The sequence below is a fragment of the Seriola aureovittata genome, chromosome 12 (genome assembly GCF_021018895.1).
Source record: "Seriola aureovittata isolate HTS-2021-v1 ecotype China chromosome 12, ASM2101889v1, whole genome shotgun sequence".
NCBI classification, from domain to species: Eukaryota; Metazoa; Chordata; class Actinopteri; order Carangiformes; family Carangidae; genus Seriola; species Seriola aureovittata.
In genome coordinates, this window is record NC_079375.1 from 16,551,992 (window position 1) to 16,570,679 (window position 18,688).

Here is an 18,688-nt window from a genome sequence, read left to right on the forward strand (position 1 = left end):
ACAGCTTACTGTACAGACCACAACTACTCCATCCCGGTTGCCTGCATGACATTACCATGCCAGCTTTCATGTTTGTCACACGTGAGCTGAGCACCAGAGGGACTCTTGTCTTCAAAGCCCAGCCACGGAGCCATCTACAGAGACCATGCAGTAGCTTCTCACTATACATCCATGTACTGTGTGTGTGTATATATATATATATATATATATATATATATATATATATATTTATTTATTTATTTATATATGACACGGCTTCATGAATTAGTTAAGCTTATTGCATATATGAAGGAAATGTTTTTATTTTGTCTCTAGAGCAATTTTTATGTGTCTATATTTGGTTCACTGAAACCTTGGAACAGCAGATGTCCATGTTGTATTGATTGCTCATACAATATTTCACCTACTAGCTATTTCCGGAGCTTTCAACTGTATCTTATGGTCTTCGTCAGCAGTCTCAGTCTCAAGTTTTGACTGTGAAGAGAAGTCCCAAGTCAAGACCAACAAGTCCAGTCCACATCTTGAACTTTGTGTTTGAGTCCTAAACATTATGTCATTATGCAGCAGCAACATTAGGTCAACTTTGCGCCTGGCCACCAACAACAGATAGGTAACGTTAAACGCTGCTGATTTTAAAACACAACATGTAAACTGCTTAATCTCAGACGCAATGAGTTTGTTACCACCCTGTGTCAAGGGCTCGTTTATTCCATATTTTCAAAGGTAATTGCCAGATGCTAATCTGTAGCTAATGTTGGATTAAGACCATAGCTGTGGGAGAAAATTGTTAGCCTCAAGTTATTGTTTTTTGTGAAGCCTAATGTGTTGAAAGTTTTCACACCTCCATCTGTGGTTGTTGAGCTGGATGTTTTGCATGTTGCCGTCTGTTTTTTGGTTGACCGCAGCGTTGTCACTTTATTTAAATTCTCTCCAAGGTATCACTGGCTGCTTATGAAAATTAGTTAGTTTGATGCGCTTTTTAATTGCATAATTTCTAATCTATGGTCTTGGGGAAGTCCAAGAGAAATCCCTCACAAGCCGTCGGAATTAAAGTCAGAGTCTAACTGCGAGACTTTTTTGATTTTGTCAAGTGCAGATTTTGTCTCCAGATTCGTGACTTGAATCTTACTCAAGTCCAAGTGACGTGACTCAGATCCCCTACTCTTAGAAATAGTTATTACTTATGAGCAGGGTCATACCAACTTGTTACATTTAAATCTACTGTAGGCCTGTAATCATTCTCTAACACTGTATTTGGAGATGTCAACCTTGCTGACATGTTTGTTATATTGAACATAAAAAGTTTTTTCGCTCAGTGTTCTGCAGATTCTGTCCCTTCACTCCCACACACACTTCTGTCTCTGGAGAAGCTCCCTGCCAAAGTGTAGCTAAAAGTGTCTCTGCGTGCTTGTGTTTGTGTCACTGTTCATATTCTGTGTGTGTGTGTGTGTGTGTGTGTGTGTGTGTGTGCACACTTTTCCTGAGCTCTCGTGAAGCTTACTGTGTCTTGATGCACACGTGTACCTCACACGAAGGATCAACACTGGAAAGGGTGATGGACCCAGAACAACAATTATTCATATGGAGGGACCCTCACAGTTTTCGTGCTGTCACACCGTGTTATCAGACTGCATGGCTAAGCAGCCAACACTGTGGACTGAAAAGCTCAGTGCTTGCTCTGGCTTACAGCGATCCATGTGCTTGTTTGGACAGAGGCTGATTTTAGGGAGTGTGGTATTTGACAGATGAACAGATGTGTCTATGACCTAGGTGGGATTCAACCTTAACATATTTAACAAGCAACAAGGAGTCACCGAGTTGTTTTCTGACTCAGATTTGGATTTAATTCAGCGAGTCGCTTCTCCCACAGCGTTTCATTTCCTTAACAAAAACTGAAATTTGTAATCACTTAGGTTTTTCTTGTCATTGCTCTCGCCCTCAATTCTATTGGTTATGATAACATTGTACTCGACAAAGTAATTGCCGAAATCTCCAATGCAGCAAAAAAAAAAAAAAGAAGAGCTCTCAGTCAATTATACAGGTTTAAAACCGCCAGCTTAGATGTAGTCCTCTCTTCTGAATGTGATTAACCCGAGTGTTTACTCCTTGCCCCCTTTGGACCCTTTTTTTGTAATTTCACCCCAGTCCCAGATTTCAGTAATTAACTCAGTACAAACTTATCATAACCAACAGAACGAATGTCCGGAGCTACAAAATGAATACTCAAGTTGTATAAAACGTAGCTTCCCTTTAAAACTCATAACATATAAATTATCCTGTCAGTCTCAAATAATTCAACAACTGGCTGCTTATGTGACGGAGATCGCTGGTAATAATAGTGGTGGAGAGAAATATAATGGTACGGGTCTTGGTGGTAATGTAGTATAGCGGGAATGTCTCCTAATACTCTTCCTCTCCTCCTTCTCCTCCCAGATCAGCCGCTGCTTGAAGCCCGGAGGACGGTTTGTGTCTGTTACCTTCGCCCAACCCTTCTTCAGGAAACGCCTCTATGCTCGCACCGAGTACAACTGGTCGATCAAACAGTACAGTTATGGAGAAGGCTTTCAATATTTTGTTTATGTGATGACCAAAGGAGAGCAGCTTAGTCCAGAGGATGCAGCTCTGGAGAAAAAGCTACTGGAGAAAAATCAGCTCGAGGACACCAAATCCACACCTACTAGGATCGCCACAACACAAAATGAGGATAACGAAGACTTCCTGTCTAATATTGACTTGTAAAATGACTGGATCATCTAAAGCAATCTTAGGAATACATTATCCCATAGACCTCAGAAACTCAAACTTCTCCACCCTAACAAATATGAGAGAAACGTTTTATAAAAATGAACTACTGAGCATTTTTAATTGTTGTCTGGGCATAGACGTTCATATGGACGTCTGTGTGGACTTGTTTTACACACGACCTGGGTTGTGTAGCACAAATGAAACCTTATGCCATGTTATATGTAAATTTCTACCAAGAAAGAGATACAGTATACATCAAGATACATTTTCTTTAAATTTAATTGAGAAATTTTAAAGAAACTAGATGAAATGTCCATTTTAAGCTAAACATAAAACTAAACCTGATATATGGCTTGACTGCTAAAAAATAAAGTTATTTTCCCACATAGATGCTCAAATCAGGATGTTTAAGAAAAAGTAGTGACTGATCAAAAGAAAATGTGTGGTATTTTTTTACACTTACAGACCGTTTACACGTTTATATTCCGATATTACATGGACAAAAAGGTTCTCTAAACATGGGGGGAACTGGAGAAAATGGTTGTGCCAAATAAAAAAAAATAAAAAAATCAATAAAACAAAATGTCCCCTTCCTTTTGGAAAACCAAAAACAAACAAAAAACCTAACTAACTTATCAATTAAAAAATCTTGGAAACTACTTGTATCACAGCTCCAAAAAGTCACCTACAAGTCTGAAAATGTGTAAACTACCCTCTCTTCTTGAGGCACCTTCTCCACCTCACATTTCTTAATGTTACAGCAGTTGCAGCAAAAGTAAACTGCAACATTCAGAGCACTATCAGCTTAAGGCACTTCGCCAATGCCGAAGCCAAATAAATCTCTTGCTTTAAATCTCCGTATGTATAGGGCGTTTCTGTTATTGACTGGTTCCATTAGATTCAAAATAGCCAATGAATGGTTGGTCAGACCTGGAGCTCACAGGTGCAAAGAAATCATGCACAGACACAACACCACAGAACCATTGCCTCTGTCTGCCTCTTTACAGCAGTCGTATCTGAAATGGCCCAATATAACCAGAGATACTGAAGGAAAAACTACCTCAGTAAACCCACCACAGTAAAACAAATACATTGTTGTTTCACTTTACCCTATCGTAGACATTGTTTTATATCTGTTTTTTAATATTTGTGTCATTTAAACAGTCAGTTTAATTGTGATTGTTATGGAACGACTTGTTTCCATTTTAACAACGAGTCATCATGGCTTATCTTCTCTGTGCCATAGTTTTCTGTCTATGCTACCATCATCCTCTGTTCTCGTGCAGTTCATAATAGACACTTTAATCAGACATCAGCCAATTTCACATGCTAGTGTCCTGTCTGCCTGTGTATCAGAAAGATTGAACAGTCTCTGATTCTGTAGCGCAGTACGAGCCTGTCAGTGTTACACAATTTGCAAGACAAACTGGCATGTCTAGACAGAGTACATAACAGCAGCACCAGCCTGCATGTAAAGTCCGTGTTAAAGTCTATTAATATGTCAGTCAGCGTGTCCCCTTAAGTTGGGGTTGTCTGCATCTGTCCCACGTCTGGATTAGATTCCAGACAAAGGCTGCTAATGGAGATACGCAGTGTTTGACACACCTGTCTGTCAAGCACACTGAGGCTGCTTGAAGGCACATACACATGTACATACAAGTAATAGCTCACCCTGCGTGTTATTTCTTGAGGAAACATGAGATGAGTCTCGGGTCCTGTGCTCTCTGCTGCTTAAATATAGACCAGAGAGGGGAGAGAGAGCCAGGCGTGCAGACAGGCAGGAAGGCTGGTGACTGGAGGGGGGACCACATTAATAAAGTAGAAATCATTTATTTTTAATTCTCCACTGAGATCTAATTACTGCCTATTTTTAAGACTCAAAAAAAAAAAGGTGTGTGATTTTTCAGATGGCTTGTCTTCCTTTCCATGATTTTCTTGATGGTGTTAACATGGTAGTTTGTTTGACTTTAACTTTAATGGTAACTAAACAATCTCACTAAAAGGTCTATTGAGAAGCTGTTCTGGCTGCTCAGGCTTTTTATTTCTAGTTGGTGACCGTTGATTTTTGCCAGCTGAAATGACAACTGTTGCTGGCAGATCAGCTGTGGCTAGCCAGCTAATTAAGCTAACGATTGACACCAGGAGCTGTTCGAAAATTCTGTCTCTTGCTGATTTTTTTGATGAGTGACTCATGCACATGCTGACTCATTTTAAAACGAGAATCTTGTGAAAGGAGTCTTAAATATGTACTGAGTAGCAAATTTCATGTTATCATGCTAAATGACTGAGTCTAAAGCTTTTCCAGAGCATTTCTCAGAGGACGACATCGAAGCATTGTGAATATGAAAAACATAAGCTCTGTTGCTTTTTTCTGACATAACCCTCTGCTTCAGCTTGCACACTTTCTCATATTTTCAAATACTCTACTGCTCAAATAACTTCACAAGAGAAAATGCTTTTAGGATGATGTGTTTGCCCAACTTCACACTATTGCTGGTTAACTTCCCCAAATCCAGCAAAGAGCAGGACAGACCTGCTAACGTTACCTAACGTCTGAGGGAAATACTGCACAATGAATGTTCAAGTCTTCATCTTTCATAACATAAGCTGTAACACCACCAAGTAATGTAAATGATGTGCTCTTTGGCCTTTGAAGTAAAGCTGGCGTACTACTGTAGATAGTAAGCTAGTTAGCTAATTGCTAACTGTTGCTTAGTTTACATTAGACTGGATAAACACACTGTTTAATCCATTCCATACACTTTTGCTTATGTGCTTTTTGTGTTGGAAAGGCTGGGAAATAAAGAGACCCTCCTCCAAACTCTTGAAATGCCAAGTATCGCTCTTACCACAACTCCTTGCACATCACTTTGACATGTGGAGAAATACAAAGCCTGACAGCCTGCTGTGCCTTTTTTGGGTTGCCTGGGGTAGTGTTGGATAATTACTGTTCTGTGGTCAGATTTAGCAAACCTATTGGCTAAATAGTTGAGAATGAAAGTTCATTTTTGATCTGGGAAACGGCACAAAACAGTCTCATCACAAGGTCCATGTAGTAGGTGTTGTGAAGACTGAACTTTTTAAGAGCAAATAAAAATACTTTTTTTTTTTATATCTTCGTGTGTGTTTTATAAGAGAAAAAAATTCCCAAATAACAGTACCACACTCTTATTTCCTAAGGTTTGACTTGTAGCCTTGATTGATGACTCCGTATCACTATCAGACAGTGATGGTATAAATCTCACTCTGGGTAAACCCCCATTGGATAGTTTGGCTATTATCTGGTTTCCATGGTGACGAATGGGTGCAATGCTCTGACTATCTGAACAGGAGGGTTTTAAAAAAAAACAGCCTGGCCCCTGTTCGGCCTGGCAGGGTGGATGACAGGAGGTGCTTATGTAAGTCTTAAGTGGCAGTGGGTTTGATATTGACAATGGAGACTTGGGAGGGGGGGAGGGGGAAATAGCAGCCCACTGCAGCGCAAGGACATAAAACCATCTGATGGATTCAGTGCTCACTTTGGATGGATGGAGGATGGCTGCTCATGTGGAGTTAGTTTTTCTCCTCTATTTTTCCTTCCAAAGCATGATGTCACCTCCCCCCTCCCCTTTCCCTCGTTTTCCATTTCTGCTTCCATTTCTGCTCTGTCAATATATGAATATTGAAATTCAGCAGTCCTTAAATTTGGTTTTCAGCTCCCTTAGTCTGACTGATGTGCAGTGGCAGAGACCCCGACAGTGAGATTTAACTTGACTGGACTTAAGTTATATAACCACAGAGCAGGGCACAGGCCTCATTCAGGAGAGGTTTAGTCATCATTTTTTCTTAAACACAAACCTTTTCTTTGCAGTTTCTGCTTATTCAGCTGATCACCTTTCTTATCCAGGTGTCTGAACCTTTGATTTAATATAGAGTGTTGTGTATTAATGTCTAGTAGAGATAGTAGAGCTAGAATTTTCTCACCTGCTGCTAATTGTCCTCCATGCTCTGTTGCCCAAGGGCAGTAACAACACTAATCTACTGCATGCTCAATGCCTCTGTCTCTCTCTCTCTCCCTCTCTGTCTGTCTTTCTCTTGTCTTTCTGTCTCTCTTTTACTCTCTCAAACACTCGTATTCTCAACTCCACCACCCCATCCTCTCTGCGAGGTCTCATGCAAGTTAAAAGGTCTACAGCTCAGTTTTTTTTCTGCCAAATTGTCTGTTTGCGTTTCAACTGAATTTTGACACAGCACTAATGCCAGTACTTTTGCCTCTTTACTGCAGCTGCACTCAGCTTCTTAAAGGGAAATTCTGGTCTCATACAACCGGCAATAAAATGCTGTATTAACAAAGTTAATTTCTGAAATCCCCCAGGTTAGCCAGGTTTATTTGGAAGATAAAAACCTCAGCAAACAGTAAAATTACTACCCAGTCTACCTGTGGTAAACATACAGTGTTGTCCAAGTTCACACAAGAGCTATCTTGAAGTTCAGGTCACACAGATTGAAAGAAATGAATTATTTCACAGTCAGGGCGCCATGGTGGCACAGTGCCTGTTCTCCTTCCCTGTTCTGTGCAGCTTTCCTCTCGGCGCTCCGGCTTCCTCTCACAATCCAAAGACATGCAGGTAAGGTTAATTGGCGACTATAAATTGTTCATAGGTGTGAATGTGAGTGTGAATGATTGTTTGTCTCTATATTTCAGCCCAGTGATAGACTGGCGACCTGTCCAGGGGGTACACCACCCTTGTCCAATGTCAGCTGGGATTGACTCCAGCCCCCTCATGACCCTAAAAGAATAAAAAGGTATGGCTAATATAGTTCACAGTCCCACAAGCAAATGTAAATTTGTGTGGTAAAGGTCTGCAATGGATTACACCACTGACTTCATTATAGTCGCTAACTGAAATATTTGCTTTGATTAGCTGTAATGCTAGCTCATAACTGTCTAATAATGTATCGTAATTGTGTACACACTCAGTTTTCTTCTGTGATGAGGTTTTATTATTTATGTTTCAGGGTTGCCGGCTTTCAGGGTTTTAACCCCAGATTAAGTGGTTTAGATCAGTGGCTACCAGCCTCGTAAATCTGAGCAGCCACTAGATGATCAACTGGACAGGACAGAATGAAAGACATATTTCTTCTACATAAGAGGAAACATCTTGATCTTTCTTGCTTTGTCAGGCGACTTTGTAGCAATGCCTCTGCATCCCCAGATCTCAGTAATTACTTTTAAGAGTACAGATGGTTATGGCTAAAACTATGAAAATAAATTGGAATTAAGTGGAATTTTCTTTTAATCTACAGCCTATTGCTACAGATCAGTGTAGATAGGATGGAGGGAATCACCAGCATTAGATGCAGTGTGGAGAAGAGAAAGCGCTGCTGTATATCTGCCCATCTCCCTTTGGGCAGCATAACGGCATAATATACTGTATGGCAGGCTTATGTAACTGGAGGAGGAATATTAATGGACGTCCACTCAGGACGGGGCGAAAGTGGAATCAGATCAAAGCTCTCTGTCCCCAGCACACACGCTCAATTTGAACCTAGAACCAAGGCTTTGCTCTTAGCCATGCGTGTGTTCATGTATTTGAGAGACAACGACACGAGATACAATGGCCCTTGACATTTGCAGTGGTCTGTCTGTGCTGCTGCTTTAGCATTTTGTTTTCCACTCATGGACGTCTGAATGTTTTGTCATGTGATCTCTTTGTGTGTGGTTACACAGTGACTGTCCAACAAGATGGCGTCTTCAGCATGTCTGTGTTGACCCAAGCATGGCCTGTGCACCCAGCCCATCTGCCAGGTCAGCCACAAAGACCCTGGGTTACAGCTACAGCTAACTGACCTCTGATCCTTAGAGCTGCAAAATGATGAGTGAGTTTAAGTCTCATCAGAGGGCAACAGCTCATTAGTTGTTGCCTGAGATTTTCCAGTCTGACATCCTACTTCTGCAGATTTTTTTTTTATCAACAAATCCAAATAAAAGACCATAACTAAAAATGTGTGTATATATATATACATATATATATATATATATATACTGTATATACACACACATATGATGATGATGATGATGATGATACGCAGAAAGCGATATATGTTGTTTAGACACCTTTTCTAAATGATCTCAAACATATCTTTATTCCTCAACTTCTTTTATTACTTATCCACCAACATATTCCTGATGCAGATTTATTTAAACTCAGCAGTGTAGAGCCTATAGGCTCTGAATAGTTGCTGACATTTTGATTTAGACACATTTTTATAAAGTTCTTGAACCTGAAAATTGCAAAATTACGAACAAGATTACAGCACTGAAGAATGTGCCATACTGCAGCACTGTATAGTAGGATTTCAGTGAATCACTGTAAAAGTCACACATCCACAATCAGATTCATGACAGCGAGAGAGGTGTATGGCAGGGCTGACACAATTCAATATCTGCCCAAATATGTCAGTCCGGTTCCGGCCTTCCAGTCCTGCCCATTACTGTGTAAAGTGTAATTGTCCAAGGCCTCAGACTGGCCCACACACACGCACACATGACATCCACAACAACAATATGATCGATAGCACTATGTGTTCATTCAGTCCGGTGCTGATGTTATCAGGACAGTCAATAATCTCACTGATGGTTACACTGATGACGTGTTGTGTTGTGTTGATGTGCTGTTATTAGAGTGAAGTGCAATTCAGAGTAATATAAGGATCATTGTTGTCGCAACATGTAGCTTTTTATAGACGTGTCCTGATACTGTGGATGTTTTCCCAAATGTCATATCTGCAGTGTGATTTCCAGGAAAATTCTGTTTTACAAGGAAATTCATTTTTATTATTCAGTACAGCGCAGGTTTGTGTAGCACAGGTGGAGGAGGGGTGATATCAGCTGACACGTTTTCCGGACTGATACTGCTGGCAAGCAGTGTATTACAATATTCTTCACCTTTTCTTCCACCTGACAGTTTCACCTAATTTCACAGAAAGTGTTGATGAAAAACAACAGTGCTTCACATCCAGGGGAAAGATTGTGGAGTGGCTTGTCTAATTCAAAAAATAACACAAATTACGATTGCATAAATAAATATATCAACATATTTGTGTTTGGGGAAAAAAATATACACAAATAGCCACAGGTAGCATTACAAGCGGCTGTCATGCTGATAGTTGGCATATTTATTGTTATAGACACCTACTATGTTAGTAGTTTATCAGTCTGAATCAGTTGTAACACCTTTATACTAATTGTTGTGATTGAGCGTATGTGGACAGTAACTAGCAAAAAGTCAACAAAAAGCTAAAGGATGTGGTTAAATGGTGGAAATGTCCAGTTCCTGTCACTCCAGATGGTTGTTGCATGAATGGAAACTTGATGAACTACAGGACAAAGGTAAAAAGATGCCAAGCTTGAACAGATCTTCCAGGATAACTATGACCTATGTGGATTTACTCCATCCACTGTGTCCTCTCTGCTGTCAAACTATTCCACGGAGCTCATCATGGTAGGCCTGCGTAGGTACTTTGGACAAAAAAGAGGAAACACGATAATGAACCAAAGCACATGTTGGATACTTGATTTTTAAGGCTGTTCTACATAATGTACTTTACATAGGTTTTTCTTGGTGCATCAACATTGTGGCATAAACTAAAGCAAGTGTTTCATGCCTGCTGCAGATCCACTGTATGAGGACACTGTACAGCCAGACTTTGATAGATGATCATGTGGCCAGTCGTGGCTCCCCAGGGGTCTGTGGTTTAATGGATTCACCAGTGTAGGCCAGCACAGAGCTGTTTAACAGCTTAACAGATGGATCCCTGTTTCTTCCCCGCTCTTTAATTAAGAATCAGTATTTACTGTCACTGAGGTGATGGCTCTAGAGGTCTAGTCCAGACCTTCACTGATGCCCAAAGCTACAGAGAAATATGTGTGTGTGTGGGGGGGGTGGGGCGGGGGTGGGGTGGGGGGGTGGGGGGGGGCATTGTTGTGTATATTTTGTTTCCACTAAAGATCTAAACTTTGTTTTTCATACTAAATCTGGTGAGATGATAAACTCTGTGTTTTGTTTTTCTTCTTTTTAATCAAAAAACAAGCTGAAGCCACTGTGATGCTGGCCCATTGTTTGCCATCTTCCATTGAAATTTTAGTGAAAATGTCTTGGTACAAAAGCCATGCCAAAGAATCACATTAACATTTTCTTTCACCATTTATTAATTCACCAAATACAGTGAAAATGGCATCATAATATACAATGACTCATTCTTAGAATGTCATGACATTTTTGTTGCTTTTTTGCTTCATAAAACAATGTTTCATTATTGAAAATATTAAGGTTTCATGCACAACAAACCATATCCAGTTTCTTTAAAATAATGGTACAAAATAAACAAAATTAAAAAACAAAAACTGTAATGTCCAAAGTCGGTCAAATAACAACGTGTTATTTGAGGATACTCGTAAACAGTGCAATATACTCTAAAACTGCCATTTTCTAACAAATTCATCAACGAAGCTCAAGTCACAGTATACGATTTCTTAATAATAGTTTAACATTGATGTGTGCAAAAAACCCCAGACACATTCAGTTAGTCTTTAAAAAACATCCAACCTCTGATATAGAATGAGACCAGTCCACCAAAAACTTAGATTCTCCTCTATGAAGCTTAGTCTCATCCCGTATATCCTCTCTGAAGTAGAAATATTTTTGTTGATGAATTGTAAGACGATAGACTAGCATATCATTTAAATAACAAATATTTAGATATAAAAATACAAATATGACTTTTGTTAAAAAGAAGCGTGCCAGGGTAAGAGTGGTGGCACCTGTGTTGGCACCGGAGTGAAAGTTCATGCAAATAGATGGAGAAAAACTTTCAATTTATAGAAGACAAAACACGAATAATTGCAAAAATTAAAATAACCAAATTATAGAAAGCATATTTTTTCCCATCAATTTCATGACTATTATTTTAAACATTTACTATAATTTCCACATCTCTGCTGGCCTCTGTAGATATCTGAGCAGTTGAAAATGCAAAACATAAAATAAAAAGGGAGGGGGGGGGCAAAAAAGATATGTGCAGGTGTAGATCAGCTACATGAAGGTGCCAGCTTGCACCTTTAACCACTGATGGGTAATGCAAGAAGAAGAATGTAGCCTGTGGTTTAGGTTTAATCTCTGACCTAATGCTGTTTAAGGGCCAAAACAACAAAAACTAATGGGCTTCTACTACAGAAAATATTAACATTGCACCATCCTCGGATATATGTTTTTACATACAATGGGTCTCCTCTATTTAGTAGACTCAAGAGTTTGGTTGGTCTGTTTTTTTTGTTTTGTTTTTTTTTAAAAGCGTTAGCAGCAACAGGAATGCATTGGACCAGTGCTGAAAGGACAGCTCCCTTGAATGCACCGTCGCCGACTGAGTCAACAAAGCAAAGCCTACAGGAGGAAGAGGTGAGGGAGGAAGAGTAAGGAGGGAGGAGGTGGGGGTGTCGGGTGTTTGAGAGCTTAGCCTACCTACTGTACAACTTATTGAAATAGGGCTGGGATTTAGCATCAGCCTCCAGTTGCAGTATTTTAGTTTCTTACAGCGCTTTTAGAAAGGAAAAAAAGAGATGGTCGTGAAGTAATGACAAGTTCATCCATCATTAAAGTCAGCAGAGGTTGAGATACAGAGCAGTGTCCGCCATCTCAACATCTTGCTGCGCAGCAGTAGTTAAAATCGGGATTCGTTTGAAGAATTGCCAGCAATCCCATGATAAATCTTGGTCTTTTCCAGAGTCTTTCTCTCTCTTTCTCATTCTTTCTTCATCGCTCTTTCTCTTCCTTCGTTTCTTTTCCTTTCTCCATTTTCCCCTCTTCGCTTTTTTTTCATCCCCTTTCATCATCATCATCATCATCCCATCCTCGCTTCGTGCTGCCGTTTTCTCCTGCAATCCTCGAACATGCACAGCCGACAAGTGCTTCAAATTGGTGATCAAAATTAAAAAAGTCTGCAAGGCATCGTTCACGTTTACACGCCGGGTGAAGACTTGTCTGTCATCCCCTTCAGGACCTCGTCTATTCGGTCGTCCTCGATGACCACTGTAGAGAGAAAAAGGGGGAAGACGATGTTTACTGAGACCATGACAGCTGAGATACATGATGATATTTCTATAACATCCCTTATTATGGGTTTTATTATAGGTTATAGCTCTCGATTTCTCTAGTGTCCACTTCTTATATATAGTGGAGGGGGATGTGGCGCATTAAATAACCAAAGCAAGTGAGGGAAAATGTGACTGTAGCGCAGTTGCAGGTGAATAAATGAATTAATTAATTAACTGAAGCACTAGCCTATTGCAAATCCCCAGGGTCGACATACGCGCACTTGGTGAAAACAACTCATTCCCGGTAATGGCGACGAGCCAGGCTTTTATCCTTACTGCTTAACCCTATTGTTTGATGGGTGCAACATGGGGTGTGTCCTTGCATGAAGATAATTTTTAATGCATGTATGTAAACAGTTTGGATGTCAACCCCATGCAATGGAAATTACTGTATTGATGCTGTGGTGCGTTTTCAAAGGAACAAATATGGAGAATATCCTCAATAAGACATGATCAATTTAAAGAGAATTACACTAAATATCAATGAACTGACCAACACAATACGCTCACTATAAGTCCCTGAATACATGTTTGCAATATCCCTACATTTAACACACAAATATATCTGATCATGTATGAGTTATGGTGACAACATCCCTGAGTGTCAATCCTTTTATTGAACCGTCATTTACCTCGCTTGGCTCTGCCGATCTGTCCAAGCTTTGGGGGTCTTTTCGCCTGCGACGCAGCGAAAAAGGCGCTTGTGTCCTGCAGTCCGCAGCTAAAGGACATCTGGCTGACCTCGCTGTCCGCCCCGTAGCCGCTCATTTTCCCCTCGTTGTATGGCAGCACCTCGGACATTGTGGAACAACAGAGAAGCGTCTGGGGGTTTAAAATATAAAGTAGATAAAAGTCTTCCTCAGTGGCTATCAGCCTATTTGCTCAATACAGCCGTAGATCCCTTTTCGTGCAAGTTGCAGCGGATAGTGTCTCTCCTGCTGAGGTCCTCTTGGTGTAAATGAGGGGCCAGCGTCTAAAGTCCTGGGTGCTGTTGTGGTCTCTCTGTGGTCTCTCGATGTGTTTGCAGCTGCAGGGAGAGACAGCGTTATATGAGTGTGTGTGCGAGAGAGAGAGAGGGAGAGAGAGGGAGCTGTGTTCGCCTGTGTTACTGGATGATGTCTGGTGAGGGAAGTGGGAGATCCCGGGATCATAAAGGAAACCCAGGCAGAACGGTGAAGTCATCCATCCGGGTTTGAAGCGCGAGCGTGTGTGCGTGTGTGCGTGTGTGTGTGTGTGTGTGTGTGTGTGTGTGTGTGTGTGTGGTAGTGGGACTCCGAGTGGTAGAGGAGCAAGAGGGACATCAACAGGCGAGAGATGAAATTGCTCAATACCATAACCAGCTTTTAGTCTTGCACTGTAAATCTGTGAATCCCAGTTCGCTCACTCAACTTAAAAAGTTTATTGGAAAGGACTTGCACACAAACCTTTAGTTTATCACAGTACAGTAACCTGAAAGTTATGATTACACCACACACAAAGTAATGGTCCTATATGACCTTAGTCTGACTTTATTTCAAATCACACAACAAATAATTTGTTGTTTGAGCATTTAATCCTATGTCATGTTAACAGGGAATTTATGTTTATTTTTGTCCCCTAAACAACTCACATGCAGGCATTTGGTAGACACTAGCTACAATACACATCATAAGGGGCCCCGCTTAGTGGGATTTTGGGGCACCAGCAGTGCACTGTATAGTGTCTTTATGGGAGGTTTAAGAGTGGTTATAGTTGTCAGTTTTGTGTTGAGACAACAAAACGTTTTTGTGTTCAGAATAACTTTTTTTTTGTTATGTAAAGTGAACTCTAATTGAGAACAAATTATAACAATAAAGTTACTACTTGTCTCACAAACATGAAAACACTGAGTGCATATTTTATAACATTTTTTTTAGTTAATTCAACTATCAAAATATATTCGAAGTGCACAATGCATGTGTTGTTATATTGCTATATTGACTTTATGATTTAAGTAAAATGAAATCAAAAATTGCTGACTTAACAATGAGGGACTAGTGTTAATGTGAGTGTTATGTCATTTTAACGCTCCTGAATATCAGAATAAATTTTACATCACAGATGGATTGAGGTTTACTGTGAAGATGTTGGCCTTTCTTTGGGTTATCTGATGAAAATTCTCTATTATATAAAAGCTAATTGTGTGTCAAACAAAAGGGATTCATACCTTAGTGTTATATTACCTCTTGTAGGACATAATAGTCGAATCATAGGGTGTAATTTCCTTCCATCATTTACTATAAGATTATTAAGATGAACCTCATAGTGGATGATTATCTTCAGTGCTTCTCAGAGCAGCAAACCTAAACAGCCCCTAGGGCATTTGTTTGCATAGTAGTCAGTGCTGAAGTAGTAGGGTATGTCTATTCCATGACACTTGACACTTCTAATTTACCACATTTCTGAGAGAGATATTGCAACTCCTCCCTTACTCCACTTTCTGACAGCAATACTTATTAGTTAAGATTTTACACACAAAACAGATAATACTAAAATATGTTGTATTGTTATAGAGCTTTCTAAAATATTTAGCCAGTTGCATCATGGGAAATATAGTATCCAGGGTTTTGAGGGCTTGACCCATACCAAGGACTGAACGTCTCAGCATGATATCTCAGCCTATGCTGATTTGATTTTGATCATGCTGATTTAATCTGTCCCTCGTAAGTCCCCCAACTTTTTAAAAAGTGAAGTCCTAAATCTGTGGAGTACCTCTTTAAAGCATCACAGCAGCAGAAGGACATACAAGGACAGATGCATAATTGTATGGATAAGATAAGAAAAGTAAAGCAAAAAACATAATATGCTCCTGGCTGTGTGTCAGAAGAAAATAAATGTTTCACTTCAGCACCATGGACAGAGCCAGCATAATTTATACATTAGCGACATCTGAAATTACGTCATTCTTCCCTGCCTTCTTTTTGTTGCAGCCTGTATTACAACATCCTGTCCCCACAGCATATGGTGAGTCATAAAAAGCTAAAATAATGAACTGACAGAAAGCCTATTACTGGACCAAACCTGTTTTAACATCTCAGGCCAGCTGACCTGTCTATAAACAAGTAATAACCTTTCCATTGAAGCACTGTTTCTGTTTCAGCAGCCAGCTGACCGGTGTAAGCGACCAGCTGACAGTCTTGAGATCAGTGGTGTTGGAAAGGCTCTTGGATTTCCTGTGGGGATGAGATCAAAACTACAGTAAGTGACCTCCAGCCTGCTGGCTGGCTTCCCACAGAAGCAAGGACCCTGTAAAACGTGTTACTGAGTCCCCCGAGCATTTCTTTTAACCAACAGCTTACTAAGAAAACATGCAGCTAACATCTTTAGAGGCAGATTCAACCCAAAAAGTCTATTTCTATGCATGGCAAAAAACAGTTGCAGAGAAGTAAACAGGCATGATGCTACTTGCTCAACATAGAAAACTGCCACTAATTATTTTTTTATCCAATTATGATTTTTCTCAAACAGGATCCACACTCAACATATAAGGCTACATAATGCGCCAGAGATCATAAATCTGCCAATACAGTATATCCACAGAAATGACTCACAAAGCTCCTCCCGCTCAACAAACTGCAGCCTCCAGCTGTCAACAAGCAGAGCCGTTGATTCATGCAGCTGGGTTCAAGCAAGGGACAGGGATTTCACATGACGTCATCAGTCAGCGACCATGAAAAAAATCTGACCTGCTGCTCCACATGGTACCAGGTGCTGCTTCATGATCACTATTTTGGGAAGAGACATGGATGTGTTATGCCAACTGGACACTTCTCTGTCTTACCTCTCCCCCTAATAATGCACTCTCTGGTACATAATGTTGAAACCAGCATGCTTAAGTGCAATGACTCCTCATTTGGTCCATCTCTGTTTAGTTCGATTGATCCCTCTCCGTCCACATGCTGTGATTTCTCCTCCTCTCTCCCCTTCTCTCTCTTTTTTCTTCTCTGCCTCTTTAACAGGCAGCAGCTCTTAATGATCCGACTCACTCAATCTGTCCCTTCATCTCTGACAAGGGCACCCACCCTTAAGAAATGTGTGTGTGTGTGTGTGTGTGTGTGTGTGTGTGTGTTGTGTGTGTGTGTGTGTGTGTGTGTGTGTGCTCTTGAAGCACTGCCTCCAATTACAAATGAATCACCGTGCTGAGTCACTCACCCCCTCCCCATCTCTCCCCTCAGGCACACCAAGCTCTGCTGAACTTACACACACGTTGTGTATATACACACTATGTTCCTGCATGAGGAACACTAGCTGAGGAAAAACACAGATAACAAGCCGAGAGCTAAGAGCCAGGATCAATTCCCTGTGTATCAGCTCTTAGGATTTGTGTAAGTGAGAGAGAGCAGGTATATATTTCAGGAAAACTAAAAATGTAACTGAGAGGATAAGCAGAAAGAGGAGAGAGAGAGGCACCATCTGCAGTCATGGATCAAATGAAAGTGTAGTGTGTGTATCTGCTTTCCTCATCATGAAGATTAATGATGTTTGTTTTCCAGCATAAACATCCTCGGAAAGATTGTGGGAACATTGGCAGAGCTCCGGCCCGTGGATCAGTGAGCACACAGCTGAGATAGAAATGCTCACAGCTGTAGTCTGCAGCATGCTGAACTCACACCTCTTTCACACAGGAGGCCAAAGCTGTGATCAAAGGTGAATGTTTCGTGTTGTCTAATGCCATGTCAGTGAAGTCTTTGTGCGATTTTAAACTTGTCACCAAATCCTGTTCATAGTATCAGCATTTCTTGAGAGATAGTAAAGTTTTGTGTCAGTGAAAAAAATATATTTTGTGACTTATCTCTGGTGCTGTCGTTAGTGTTGGAAAGTAAGTGCATTTACTCAAGTACTTTACTTTGGCATTGCTATTACTATACACTTAAGAAGACAGTTATAGTTTAAGCTACCCAAAAGTATATGAAACAGTTAAAATTGGGGCGTCTCTGGGGCTCGGTCCTTGCCGCTGCGGCCATGGGTTCGGGTCCGACCTGTGGCCCTTTGCAGCATATCATCCCCTCTCTCTCGCCCCAGTTTTCCTGTCTCTCTTTCATTCTATCTAGAATAAAGGCATAAACGGCCCCAAAAAATAACAAAAAAGGACAAAAAAAAGAAAAAAAGAAACAGTTAAAATTAGCAACCACAACATTAAAAATCTGCTAAAATATTACATCAGTAATAATGATCCAACAATACAGTGATATTATGTTGCCAGGCCACTCTTCCTTTTCTGAGTTGTTGCCAAAATGTACTTTTACTAAATTTTGAAGGCAGGATCTTTACTAGTATTTTCATGTTCTTATAGTTTCTTAATACAAAACAATGTCTACTTGCGAGCCATTGTCTACAGGTAAACCAAAGAAATGTTGCATTCATCAGGAGGCCAGAAACATGACCCAAAATGAATGATGCTGCTCCATATCTACCTGTCGAGTAAATGAACACATTCACAGAACAACTAAGCAAAGATGATAATATGTCAATGTGTTTCCAGCTTACTACACTACCTGTAAGTGGAGAAAAATCAGTTAATGTGGCTTGCAATACTTTTTTAGAGACTATTAGAGGTCAATTATCCAGTTATGTAGCAGAAATGTGTTTTCCTATTTTATTTTTTTCTATCTTGTTATTCATCTTGATCTTGATCTTAGATTTATACTGTGACCTTGTAGGGGTCCTGACCCCCAGTTTGGGAACCACTGCTCTAGTGGTATCTAGGCATGCAGATAGTTTCTGGAGGGTTTTGCCAAAGTTTTGAGATCTCCATCTCTAATAACCTTCAGACCTCACTGTCAACAGTTTTCA

The 18,688-nt window shown here is 40.3% G+C and overlaps 2 protein-coding genes across 2 annotated transcripts in view; one reads left to right on the top strand and one right to left on the bottom strand.

Moving 5' to 3' along the window:
* ece2a (endothelin converting enzyme 2a) overlaps nucleotides 1-3,328 on the top strand; it is a 72,546-nt gene extending 69,218 nt beyond the window's left edge. The window contains exon 4 of the mRNA XM_056390312.1: nucleotides 2,434-3,328. Coding sequence (XP_056246287.1) covers nucleotides 2,434-2,739 — 306 coding nt within the window. The 3' untranslated portion in view covers nucleotides 2,740-3,328. The remainder of the gene's footprint in view (nucleotides 1-2,433) is intronic.
* A 7,584-nt stretch (nucleotides 3,329-10,912) lies between these two features.
* On the bottom strand, nucleotides 10,913-14,009 carry camk2n1a (calcium/calmodulin-dependent protein kinase II inhibitor 1a). Its single transcript, XM_056392560.1, has 2 exons — nucleotides 13,510-14,009; nucleotides 10,913-12,812 (listed from the first exon to the last, which is right to left on the bottom strand). Exons 1-2 carry the CDS (start codon nucleotides 13,676-13,678, stop codon nucleotides 12,742-12,744), a joined length of 240 nt encoding a protein of 79 aa, XP_056248535.1. The 5' UTR covers nucleotides 13,679-14,009; the 3' UTR covers nucleotides 10,913-12,741.
* Between the last annotated feature and the right edge of the window lie 4,679 nt (nucleotides 14,010-18,688).